The sequence below is a fragment of the Trichomonas vaginalis genome, chromosome V (genome assembly GCF_026262505.1).
Source record: "Trichomonas vaginalis G3 chromosome V, whole genome shotgun sequence".
In the NCBI taxonomy this organism is placed as follows: domain Eukaryota; phylum Parabasalia; order Trichomonadida; family Trichomonadidae; genus Trichomonas; species Trichomonas vaginalis.
In genome coordinates, this window is record NC_067207.1 from 14,701,965 (window position 1) to 14,714,841 (window position 12,877).

Sequence of the window (12,877 nt, forward strand, 5' to 3'; positions counted from 1 at the left end):
CATTTATACAAATATGTAAAGAATTGGTTTGATATGAAAAGAGCTCGATAAGTCAAATTCAAAAAATAAATTTCAATTAAAGAGATAGGAATCAGTACTAATTAACAGACATATTGACAAATGATGATTTTGTAGTGATATTCACACGATCCACAAAGATTTCTGGAATTTATATCTTTATTCTTTGATTGAATCATGTAATAAGGATAGCTAATGATGACATTAGTTTAGCCAGAGTTTGCAAAGCATCTCAAGACTTCATGGTGATATGTTGCCAGATATTTTAAAAATATGTTTGCTAAATATTGTCAAAAGCTGATAGATATTGCAAATAGTAAAATATTTGAAACCAATTATACAGTATGGTAATATTCGAATGCTTCATTTTGCTTGCATCTTTCTGATTTGAATCAAAATCATTGCCAATAATGTAAACATCACAAAAAATTTAATATTTATGAAAAAGATTGAATTAATTAGTGATTCGTGGGTCCAATAATAATATGAATAAAACAATATTTTTGAGAAAGGTATCGAGAAATATTTAAATTAAAATGTAAATTTACAAAAAATTTATGCTGAACAACTCAGATGAGCTTGAACGAATAAAATCTGAGTTTAGTAAGTATATTATTGATGCAAATTCCCTAAAGAAGACCAAACTAATCGGCAAAGGTGGCTATGCCGAAGTTTGGCTCGTTACTGATGAAGAAGGGAATAGTAAGGGCGCGTTGAAGCAATTATACAGCGAATGCATTACAGAAAAAGATATAGTTAACTTTACACGTGAAGTACAGACTCTTGCCGCATCAAATCATCCATTTTTTGTTAAATTTTTAGGTTTTTCTCCCCAATTTCCATTATCCATTTTAACAGAATATATTCCAAATGGATCTCTATTTAAGCTAATGCGATCTGAATCAAAATCGAAAATACTGACAGGATCTAAAAAAACAGTTATTGCCATGGGTGTCGCCAACGCAATGCATTTTCTTCATCTACAAGGTATTATCCATCGCGATCTTAAGTCAATGAATGTCTTACTTGACTCAAAATACTATCCCAGAATTTGTGATTTTGGTATCGCGAGAATTTACAGAGAAACTCCACAAATAATGACAGTAAATATCGGTACTCCCCATTGGATGGCACCAGAGGCCCTTAATGGAGAAAAATACGGCTTCCCTTTCGATGTATATTCATATGGAATGTTATTATACGAACTTTTAACAGAAAAAATACCCTGGGAGAACGTTAACCAAGAAGTTGTTATGAGATTAGTTATGATCGAAGGCAAACGACCTCAAATTCCTCAAAAAACTCCTCAACAATTGAAAGATTTGATTGAAAAATGCTGGGCTCAAAACCCAGACGAAAGACCAACATTCGAATATATCTACGAGCAATTTGCGAGCGGAAACGTCTCATATCCTAACGCAAAACAAGAAGATATCGACGAATTAAAAGAATTTCTTGAAAATAACGGTTTTATGATCCAACATAAAGAAAAACGTGTAAAGAAAGTAAAATTAGTCAGAAATTCGACATCCGAAGTTTTATACGAATTTTCTGATTTAACCACGAATAATCCGAAAATTCAGACCACCCTGAAGAAGGCGCTAAGTAATCTGAATGACCAGAACTGTAAGTTGTTCTGGAAGCAAATTTCCCCTCTTTTGTCGCCAAATGTACCAAGAACTACTCAATTATTCGTAATTAACAATATACCGGAAGCCATTACGACCAAAGCAATAGCTAGAGAGGCTATTGCGGCAGGAATTCATAAATTAGTTGATTATTGTGACTTTGAAGCACAAAATTCAGCATTAACACTTTACCATCGATTATTTACATTTTTCCCTGAAGGAATTAATAGTTCATTCCATTCTGAAATGGACCAAATCATTGCAAATGATATAAAATCAGCGTTAATTTTATTACAATTATACTCTCAAGGATTCAAAGACAATAAAGATCCTTGGGACATTCTCGATATACTACTGACTTCGGAGAAGAAGTTTCTGAAGAGCGATTACGCAACTGAGTACATAGAAACTTTATATTATTTATGTTCGACTCACAAAGACTACGCGAAGGCAAGACTTGAGAATTGTGCAGATGTATTCTTCGAAACTGCCGAAACGGCTTCGAAAATGTCAACTTCTGTTCAAGCTCTCAATTCTATCGTTTCTCTTTCCATTTGTGCCCATTCCAAATTGTCCGTACAGAGGTTAACTGAACTTCTCAAAGACGAAAATTGCGCAAATCCGACAGTTACCTTTTTATTGCATTGTCCAACGGTAGAAGCGAACCCAGAGATCATCCTTGCACTGTTTAAGACTGCGCAAAGGGGTAACGAGAACGCAATCTTTGTTTTATGCACAATTGCCGAGAAATTTGATTATGCAAGGATTATTTCACGAGATTTAAGCTGGATTATTGATCCTTTGCCTACAATACTGAGCACATTGCGATTGTTCCTTGTTATGTTCAGACACAAAGATCTCAGAGAGAAATTATTGTTGAATTCGAATTTGACACGAATGTTTTCTAAGTTGTTACATGAAAAAGACCAAACAAGTGCAATTATTATTGTCCAGCTCATTATTTTGTACCCTAATCCATCGAAAGACTTGATACAGAAGTTGAAAAAGAACAAAGTTTTGAAGAGATTACTTGATTTGTGTGTTGCATCAAATAACATCGAAGTTCTTAAGTCAATGGTGCATTTGGTATCATTTCTTAGCGAATTCGGTGATTCCTCTGAGTATTTGATTGCAATTCCTAAGCTTTGGGACATTGTCAAGACATCTAGTTCAATAACTCTTGATGCAATTGTTACAATTGTTAATTTGAGTAAGTACCAACTTTGCGCTTTGAAATGCAAGGAATTGGGAATGATACAGTTCTTTAAAGAGATTTCGTCTGATCCTTCATACACAGAGATCTCCGCAACATTCATTGCAAATATCGCAGCTGCAGATATCGATAAATAAATTGTTAGTTATATACTTATATATTTGAGAATTTTTTTTATTGGTCATGTCCATGGATTAGAATCAATTCCATGGACAATAAAATCGTCCATGTTTATATATATATTAGTCTATTGAAAATCAATTTTATAGTACACTAGCATTCAATCAACTTTGAAGTCGGCGATTAATGTGCTCTTAACAAAATAGTGCTAGTATTGGGTTATTTGAAATATATGAGAAATAATATGTATCTTATGGAATATGATTATGGAATCACTTGCATAAAAAATATAAATGAAAAATAGAATCTATAATTTTAAGATTTAGATAAAAATAAAATGAAATAAAGATTATCATAGCTATTGCTTTTACGGTATTTGTTTTGTAAAATAGTTTTGTATTTGATCTTCACTAGGATACAAAGAGAAATTATGTTATTATTATTTAATTGAATCTCTCCATTTCCTGAAGTTGTCATTTCTATGTTTGGGTTATCGATAAAGCATTTATCAGTAATTATTTTTGTATTAGAATCATATGTGTATAATAAAATTTTCCCTGAGTTTTCTTTCAGCACTGAATTAGAAATAGAAAGGAGAGAACTTTCGTATTTGAGATAAAAAATTCCTGGATAGGTTGTTGGTTTTGAAGAGTAAGAACTATTTATATAATTACTACAATGAATGAAATGTTGTGAATAGCCATGCCAATAACATCTATAATCTGCTTCATTTGAAATAAATTGACAAAATTTAATGTTTGATGTTCCTGATGCATCATTTAAAATAACATATCCAACATTTGATTTAGTTTTGCAGTTACTTTCATTGATTGAAACAAATGAAATATTTCCATACTTATTACAAAGTACAGAACCTGATGTTTCACTTGAATAACCTGAAATTGATGTTTCTTCAATCAGACTTAGATCAGTACTATTCTCTCTAGCTACAACTGCAGCGTGCATTCCACTTTTTGTTCCACTTGTCACTGAGCAGTTTATTCCTGTAACTCGATATTGGAAAAATGGTCCATTTCGAAAGCGTGTGCATGGACACTGATTATCTGCACTGCATTTATTAAATTCTGTTTCACTGATTCCTAAATAATTCGGACCTACTGAATCCACATTGATACATGCCGTCTTTAAGTCTCCAAAATTACAGTCTGTAACAAAATATTTTTCACTTGAATCTGTTTTCCAATACTCTTTAGATCCATCAGAATAAGGAGTTGGAGGTGGATCATTGAAGAATTGATTCCAATCATCAATAGAATTATGAAGAAACGAAGCAAATGGGCGGGCCCCATTTACGTCTAAAGTTAATATATTCCAAAGCTTTGCAGTTAACGTAATTAATTTTAAAATCTTGTGAAATAAGGTTTAAACATATTTTTATTGGAAAACTACATGGTACATTTGACTGTTTGAGAATTAGAAATGCTTGAACTTTGGGGCTTTATCTAGATTTTGAAAATTTATGAAAATAAGGTCTTTTTGTAAATCTTTTTGCTAACCAAGGTTGTGCAATCTGTCTCAAAATTCTGGTTACTTGGAATTTAGGAGAAAAGGAATATATGTTCTTGAAAAAAATTTAACATATTTTTCCGGACTTTTCAGAGAATTGAGCTCAAGCTCAATTCTCTGAATCAGTCCGAAGAAATATGAAAGTCTGTCATAGCGTTCAGTGATTAGCTCGATTTTAACGGAACCTTAAAATCGAGCATTGAAAAGTCTCGACAGACTTTTTTTTTCTGCAGTCCATGCTATGCTAAAATGATATTCAGCTTTTTTGCGGTTTGAAATTTTTTGAGGCTCTCTTCGGTCGCCTCCCTAAAATTCCAAACCGCAAAAGTAACATTTTGACAGTTTTTTTTTAAATTCTGAAATGTTTACATAAACGTCTTAAACGGCTTCCAAAAATGACGAGCGCGTTTACAACTCAGGGAATGTATCAATTGGGTGGAGGCGATGTTGCCTATTGTTCATTTGATTTCTCTATTCTTCAATTCAATCACTACGAAAAATTCTTCAATGCTTTGCCAAATTTTTTATATAAAAAAGTTAAAAAAGTAAGTTTCAACTGCGATTTCGAATTCAACTATTCAAAATCTGGACATAAAAGTGAACGATGTGAGAATATAATTGCCGAATCAATTGCAAACAAAAAACCAAAATTTATTCCGTATCTTGTCAAAATTTTGAAAATCGTATTGCCTAAGACAAAAATACTCAAATCAATCGAATTTTCATCCATGAAGATTCCTCGAGGTATGTTGTCTGTTTTATTGAAATCAATCGCAAAATGTCCGACATTAGAGTTTGTACGCTTTATCAATGTTCCTGTAACAGATGATCATCTTACATCATTCCTTCCACGTATAAATCCATACCAATACCAAGAAGTTTCCTTTGTTTCTTGTGGAATTACGTCCAGATCAATTCCAAACATCAAAACCTTCATTAGAAAGAGACCAACAACAAGTATTGTTGATAGAAGATTATCAACACTTTGCCTTGATGGCAATTATATTACAGAAGATGAAATAAACAGCGTTCAGAAATTATTACAAACAGATCAAGACTTAACAGATGGAAATGGCGAACCAGATGTAACAATTGATAACGCTACAATCGCTACTACAACAATGGACGACGATCGCTTCATGAAACACGTTCCTCCGCCACTTTTCAAACCAATTACACCAAATGTTACGAAATCAGAGAAATCAGTCTCTCCAAAATCAGTAAACTCTCACAAACTTAACGATAGTGAGCAAATCAAAGCGGAACAGCCAAGGCCTCTTGTTTCATCAACACAAGAATCTGATTACAGCGACTACTCTTACACAGGTGAGGAGGAAGAAGATTATTCATATGATGGTATTGAATATAGCGATACTCCAACAAATGATGAAGATTTGGCTTCTCAAAACGCATTACTCAGAAAAAGGCTGAAGAACCTTATGCAAAAGAAGAAGGCCTTGCTTTATGCTGATGATGTTTTCTTCGTCGGCGAAAGAGCTCAGGATTTGGCTGAGCTTGTTAGTGATATGAAAGAAAGAGCAGCTCAATTAACCGGAACTAATGAAAACTGATACTATTTCCTTTATATTGTTTTTCTGTTTTATATTTTGTGTAAATTATTTATATATTCTGAAAAATACCAAAATTATTTTTCCAAATTTCAATAAAAGCATAAAACTCATTAATGATCTTAACCAAAATATCGAAAAAGTCATCATATATAATTCAAAATGCCTTTTAAACTAGTTTTTCATCTAAAATTGAAAATTATACTAAATTAGTTATCTTAAATACAAAAAGATACCTTTTAAAAGACCTCTAAAGAATTAGTATTTATATAAAAATATACAAACAAAAGATATAATCAAATTATAACATTGAATTCTGATTGTTTTCAATCATTGGAAGAGTGGAATCTCCTTGGAATATATAAGCATGGTTTCTGTATTTGAGATACTGTTCGGAAGCAAAGTTTGCAAGGCAAACTAAGCTAAACAACATGTAAGTCAAAGAAATTACCATTGAAAGGAAACAATGGACTGATTGTTCAGCATTGAATTCAAGTAGCGATGGAAAAACGTAATCAGCGAACAAAAGAGCGAAAGATGAACGTAATGCTGTATAAAGCTTTGAATATGAAGTACAATATCCTCCTGCAAGCATACATATAACAAAAGGAAACAGTAGTATTGGTGCTAAGTACATACTTGTTGGACTTATTTCGGAATAATTTAAAATGTACTGTTTTGAAAGTCCAAGTAATGACATCGCACACTGTATGCATAATACTGTGTGACAAATTGTCCTATCTATATTGCCTGCTCCGAATATAAATAAAAATGAAAAAATATGAATACAAAATAGATGTAAGTATGACGTATTGGCTGTGCGTATCATGGCATCAACTAAGCCTGCTATAGATATGAGCAAACCTAAAACAGTAACGACAGGTTGAGGTTGATATGTAGTTTTTGAAAATTTTAATTTGTAATTGACTTTATTGCAGCCATTTGACTGGATCTGACTGACGTTTACCATTAGTTTCCATGAAATTTCGTCTGCTCCGCATCGAGCGCTATATTGGGCATCAAAGATATATTTTGAGTTGTTTTGTAATCCAACTTCAGTTATAGTGCATGGCAGATCAGTTATTACGTTTGTATGAATGTATTGAAGCTGATGAGTAAAATTATCGAGATGTTTTTTTGAACAGAATATTAATTCTGGATCATAATGCTTCTGTGAAAATCGGTGATGGTAGAATGATGCGATAGATGATTGTTCTGACAAAGATGACTTGGAAAATTCGTTTAATTGGAAAATAAGTACAACTATAATTGCTATAACTAATAGGAACTGCGATTTTGTCGTAATTCCTTTCTCGAAATTCTGATAAGGTGTTGTTATTTTGGCTATTTTGATGATTTTGAAAAGTGACAAGCGATCATTCCGATAAATTCAATTGAATTCTACGACTGAAATCTATAATGGTAGGATAGATAGGTTCATTAGACCGAAAGAGGAATGGTCACATTTGCTGGCGATTCCAATCAGCTCGTAATCAATTTCTCTAAAAAGATCATCAGATTGTTTTTTGTTTTCTCTATTTCTTAGCTTCATTCTTCATAATCTGATATCTTCTCACATATGTGTCAAGGAAATTTACTGTTTCTAGGTAAATATATTGTTATGCAATATATAGAGATGTTTTACCTTATATTTTCTTGCTATGATATCGATTCAATACGGCAAAGTATGATTTTTAGCACCTCAAACCGAGGAAATCAATTCTTTTCCTTCTCTAGCATTTAGAAAAATTATTTTCTTTATTATGTTTTTCAATTGAAAATAGAAGTTCAAGTATCATGTAATGAACTAAAAAATGTTATAAAATGAAGGACAATCTAATCACATAGTTAAAATTCATCATATAATCTGTTTAAATTTTATAAAATTCAAATTTATATATATATAAAATAATAATAATATAAAGGTTTAAATAAATACAATAACAATATATAAGTCAATTCTCTGGTTCTTCAAAGAATTTTAAGAATTGTGAAATTAAATCATCAGTTTCATCGAGTTTTGTATCAATATCTGAATCAAATATATCTGGTAAGTCTAGATCAATCATGATTGGCTTGTAGACTTCATTATTATTCGTTAATAAGTTAATTAAAATTGAAAGTAAATCAATGATTGTTTTCTCATCTAATGACTCAACGAAATCAGGTATACTATCAAGAAGTTTGTCAATATACTGAACTTGGTAATCATAACTGCTTTTTGACAAATATCTGCAAATAGTTTTGATTGACCAGTATTTATTATCAAAAATAGAACTGTCAACAAACAAAAACAAACTTTCGTACACGTGGTGCTTCTCAATTAGTTCGAAATGCTTATCAGTCATATAATAAACGATAAGGATTGATGTTTTGATGTTATAACGAACGCTGTTCTCTAGATGCCAGTTTATCGATGTAATGAAGTCATCAGAAGCAAAGCAATTCGTAAATCCGTTTTCAATAAACTTGTAAACACATGAAAACAGGATTAAATCGTTCTGTATCAGGTCTAAACGTGCAGATTCAACTAACTGGCTCTGAATATTGATCAAACAACTTCTTTCAAACAAAATTTCGTTTGATAAAAAAAGATGTAACAATTGGAAAGCCAATTCTCGTAGTTTTTTCTCAGAACTAACAATGTAATGGGATAAATGAGGTAAAAACTGCATGAGTTCATATGAATAATCAGTAATTCCGAATTTACAAAAATTTTGAAGGAATTTGAAAGCGCAAGTAACATCCCTGGTCTCATATCCATCTGATTCGACAATAAACATATTGAGTAATGATAAAAAATCAAGTGATATTAAAATTTCAATATTATTTTGCGAAATTGCTGCAAAATTAGTAAGAGCTTTCGTAATTTTGTATTGAATATTTGGAATTGGGTTCTCTTTGAATAAACTAATCATAATTTCTGGAATTTGCAGGTCATTAAAAGCAGAATCCAAACTTTCTTCGAGTTTCCATAGTCTCCCGATGATGGAAATCATGATTAAGCCACATTCTGCTTTGTTTGTCTGTAAAATTTCAATAAATGAATTAAAAACGTCTTGATTATTGAAATTTGCAATAAATTTCGTTGATATTTTGATATTTGCCTTGATCACTTCTAGATTTGAAGGCAAGTCCAAATTATTTACAACAGCAGATATTGAATAGTGGAGAGATTCAAAATCTACATTGTTTGGCTGGTCGGAAACGATATTTTCTTGATTATGAGAACTGAATTGATCTTTGGAAATCTGATCTTTATACTCTTCATCCATAAAATCTCAAAATTTGTCACTTTTTATTTGGATTTTTTGGAATCATGTCTTCTTATACGAATAGCTTCTATTGCTTGAAATAGTTCGTTATTATTATCGAAATTATTGCTAATTGTGAAAATAATTTATCATTATTTTCTAATTCTTGCATTTGCTTGTATATTAATGTCTGAATGTTTTGCATCACAACGCATATATCAGGTGAAAGTAATTGATCTATGAAAATAAAGCAATTGAACACCCAAATTAATTCATTTTCAGTGAAATTAGTATTTCGTTTCTGAAAATATGTTAATATCATCGATGAAGTCGATTTACTAACGCTATATGGCGTTGGTTGCATATTTTGTCGTATGTTTTTAATAGCATTTTCATAATCAATGAATTTTTCAGGTTCATTGTATGTTGTTTCGAAATGGTGTCGTAAATTTGCAAACCATGTTACAAAATGAAATGCCCATTCATGGTCGATGTGAAAATTATCTGGTTGAGTTGGTTTTGAGAGCTCATTTTGGACATAATTCATTTCTTTTACGTAACTTTTAGGCATAGGAACCTTATCAACTGATCTTTTAACTCCTCTTTCTTGACTCCTTAAGAAAGCTATTATTTGCTTGGTTTCGTCATCCATTGGAAATGAAGAATAATTAACTCATTTGATTAGTATAGACTAAATATAATAAAACTTAAGTAGTTATTAAGAGAAGAACAAACATTTATTCAAAAAAAATCATTCAAATGAAATAAAATCTGGAGCATCAGAGAGGAAAGGATGCTTAAGAGCTTCATCAGCTGTAATTCTTTTAGACGGATCTAATACAAGCAATGATTTCAAGAGGGAAAGTGCGTCATTTCCGAATTCTTTAAATTTATCATCAAAAGTTGAAATAGAAAATCCTTCAGGAGCACTAAACTTCATGTATGCTCTTATTTTTTCGCATCCAGACCATTCTATTGTTCCTAGTGTCTTTGCAATTTGAGATAATAAATGAATATCATTTGGAGCATCGAAAATTGGCTTTCCTAGCAATAGTTCAGCAAACATTGCGCCAGTAGACCACATATCTATTTCAGATCCGTAGTTATTTTGGCTGAAAAGGAGTTCAGGAGCTCTGTAATTTAAAGTTGTTGCTTGGCAGATCATTGGTCCGAAATCTGATGGAAAATCACAAGAAAGACCAAAGTCTATAAGCTTGGGAACACCATTTTTATCAAATAATACGTTGTCTGGTTTAATATCGCGGTGCATTATTTTAGAATTATGCATATAAGATAAAGCTTGTAAAACTCCTTTCATTACGCATTTAACAATGTTAATTGGTAACTTATGATCAGGATATTTATTGAAAAGATGAATTAATTCATATGGTAAATATTCTGTCGAGAGATACAACGTAAATTTGTGTGTGAATACGCCGTTGAATTTGACTATATTCGGATGTTGCAATTCATTAAGCTGTCTGATTTCTTGTATCGCATGATATTCAATTCCATCTTTCGGAGAACGAACCATTATCTTTTTTAATGCTAGGGTTTCTTTTGTTACTGTATCTTCTGCAATATAAACGATTCCAAAACCTCCTCTTCCTAACTTCTTTTTTCGATTGAATCTATTGCAAACAAATTTTTCCATTTTGAAGGGAGATATGATGAAATTGAAAAAAAAAAAAAAAAAAAAAAAAAGGTAGTGGGGCTTCCAGGCACTTCGTGCCCTCTAGCCCCGAAGATGTTTAGTATAAATGAAGTTTTTATTCGGAAAATTGTTAGTCTTCTGGTGTGAATTCGGAGGACTCTTCTTCTTCCTCCATTGCTTCTGGGAAGAAGCCTTCTTCTGGGTCGAAAACATTATATAATGTGTCACTTTTCACAATTATATATGTTTTCATGTTTTGTCACTTTTCTGTCACTTTTCAGGAAAAAAACATTTTTATTATTATATATAAATGAATTTTACAAAACCACCGTTACCGTTCTTTGGAAATAAGAGTAAATGTAAAGATATTATATTGAGAGAACTTAAGAAACTACCGAATGGTCTAACATTTGTAGATTTGTTCGGTGGAAGTTTCTATATATCCCATTTGTGCCATACAATATTCCCAGACTCAAAGATTATATGCAATGACTTCGACAACTATATGAACCGTCTCAAACATATTCCAGACACAAACAATATATTGAAAGAGTTAAAAGAAAAGATACCTATAGGTAAGATGGAACGTATACCATTAGATAACAAAAATATTGTGAGAGAGGTTTTGAAAAAAGCAGAATATATAGACTGGGATAGTATATCTGCTAGACTATTATATAGTGGTTCTATAAGAGTTCATGACATTGAAACACTTATGTCAAAAGTTTTATATCTTAACTATACAAATGTTTTCAAAGAGGACATAGAAAAATATATTGAGGGTATAGAGTTTGTGAGATGTTATTGGACAGAGTTGTATGAAAAATATAAAGACAAGGAAAATGTTTTCTTTATAGTGGACCCGCCGTTCTATAACACATGGGATTTTCAATACCAAGTAGACTGGACTTTGAGAGACTCTTTAGAAACTTTAGACGTTATACATAACCATCCATGCTTTTACTTTACATCCGATAAAAGTGGTTTGGAAACCGTTATGAGATGGTTAGAGGACATACATGACTATGAGTTTAGATATGACAAGATAGAATATGAGAGAGGTCCTATAAACCGGAGAAAGTGTCATAACAAAGAAATTTTATTAGTAAGTAAATGTGGTTTGAAATAGGACTACTTGTTTTAGGTTTTTTCCATTGTGTCATTTATTTATTTGACGTGGCAGAAAAGTACAGAGAATATGAAGATGAACCAATGCCTGCAAATGTTCAGTATATGTACTCGTAAGAGATATTTTTATCTAATATTAAATGGACGCACAGAACTTAGCGAATGCACAGCAACCTGGACAACCAAACCCAGAGAATATTCCAAATGAAGTTAGAATACAAACTGCAATGGCAAACTATGGTCAAGTGCCAACAGATGTACAAATGCAAACTGCCATGTCAAATGACGCTGCGTTAGGTTTGCCACCATGGTATGCAAATATGAGATGGAAAGAGTTTTATACAAACCCTGAAGTGGGATATAAACAACTTTATGCAGATGACGCGAACACAGGAGTTGACCCAGAATATGTTTTCTACCAGAGGAGAAACAGAATGTATGAGCTCCAGTTAAAGAATGCTATGGAACTCAACAGGAAACGTAAGAGACTAGGCGGACATTAGATTTTTACATATAGTAAAATGGGTTTCTTCAGTAAGATAGGAAACTTCTTTCGAAATGTTGGAAGAGGTATATGGAATGGAATAAAATCTGTCGGAAGAGGAATTTGGAACGGTGTCAAAAATATTGGTAAAAGAGTAGGTCAGTTCGTTGGTATTATACCTAAAGACCCTGAACCAGAAGAGCAAGCTCCTGTTATACAACAGCCTGAACCTGCACCACAGTCTAGTTGGCAACCAAATCCAACACCTCAACCGTATTAAAAA

General features: G+C 32.1%; 8 protein-coding genes across 8 annotated transcripts; 4 read left to right on the forward strand and 4 right to left on the reverse strand.

The window, feature by feature from the left end:
* Window positions 1-567: 567 nt before the first annotated feature.
* TVAGG3_0336900 (protein kinase protein) lies at window positions 568-3,007 on the forward strand (the record flags this gene model as incomplete). Its single annotated transcript, XM_001579327.1, has 1 exon — window positions 576-2,996. One exon carries the CDS (start codon window positions 576-578, stop codon window positions 2,994-2,996), a length of 2,421 nt encoding a protein of 806 aa, XP_001579377.1.
* Window positions 3,008-3,059: 52 nt separating this feature from the next.
* On the forward strand, window positions 3,060-6,193 carry TVAGG3_0336910 (RNI-like family; the record flags this gene model as incomplete). Its single annotated transcript, XM_001579326.1, has 1 exon — window positions 4,902-6,077. The coding sequence occupies one exon, from the start codon at window positions 4,902-4,904 to the stop codon at window positions 6,075-6,077; it is 1,176 nt and encodes a 391-aa protein (XP_001579376.1).
* Window positions 6,194-6,325: 132 nt separating this feature from the next.
* TVAGG3_0336920 (uncharacterized protein) lies at window positions 6,326-7,423 on the reverse strand (the record flags this gene model as incomplete). The annotated part of the gene is made up of 1 exon (XM_051230631.1): window positions 6,376-6,669. One exon carries the CDS (start codon window positions 6,667-6,669, stop codon window positions 6,376-6,378), a length of 294 nt encoding a protein of 97 aa, XP_051100361.1.
* A 606-nt stretch (window positions 7,424-8,029) lies between these two features.
* On the reverse strand, window positions 8,030-9,349 carry TVAGG3_0336930 (armadillo (ARM) repeat-containing protein family; the record flags this gene model as incomplete). The annotated part of the gene is made up of 1 exon (XM_001579325.1): window positions 8,030-9,349. The coding sequence occupies one exon, from the start codon at window positions 9,347-9,349 to the stop codon at window positions 8,030-8,032; it is 1,320 nt and encodes a 439-aa protein (XP_001579375.1).
* A 67-nt stretch (window positions 9,350-9,416) lies between these two features.
* On the reverse strand, window positions 9,417-9,980 carry TVAGG3_0336940 (uncharacterized protein; the record flags this gene model as incomplete). Its single annotated transcript, XM_001579324.1, has 1 exon — window positions 9,417-9,980. One exon carries the CDS (start codon window positions 9,978-9,980, stop codon window positions 9,417-9,419), a length of 564 nt encoding a protein of 187 aa, XP_001579374.1.
* A 66-nt stretch (window positions 9,981-10,046) lies between these two features.
* TVAGG3_0336950 (protein kinase superfamily) lies at window positions 10,047-11,216 on the reverse strand (the record flags this gene model as incomplete). Its single annotated transcript, XM_001579323.1, has 1 exon — window positions 10,080-10,982. One exon carries the CDS (start codon window positions 10,980-10,982, stop codon window positions 10,080-10,082), a length of 903 nt encoding a protein of 300 aa, XP_001579373.1.
* Window positions 11,217-12,250: 1,034 nt separating this feature from the next.
* Window positions 12,251-12,613, forward strand: TVAGG3_0336960 (uncharacterized protein; the record flags this gene model as incomplete). Its single annotated transcript, XM_001579322.1, has 1 exon — window positions 12,251-12,613. The coding sequence occupies one exon, from the start codon at window positions 12,251-12,253 to the stop codon at window positions 12,611-12,613; it is 363 nt and encodes a 120-aa protein (XP_001579372.1).
* Window positions 12,614-12,631: 18 nt separating this feature from the next.
* TVAGG3_0336970 (serine threonine-protein phosphatase family) lies at window positions 12,632-12,874 on the forward strand (the record flags this gene model as incomplete). The annotated part of the gene is made up of 1 exon (XM_001579321.1): window positions 12,632-12,874. The coding sequence occupies one exon, from the start codon at window positions 12,632-12,634 to the stop codon at window positions 12,872-12,874; it is 243 nt and encodes an 80-aa protein (XP_001579371.1).
* Between the last annotated feature and the right edge of the window lie 3 nt (window positions 12,875-12,877).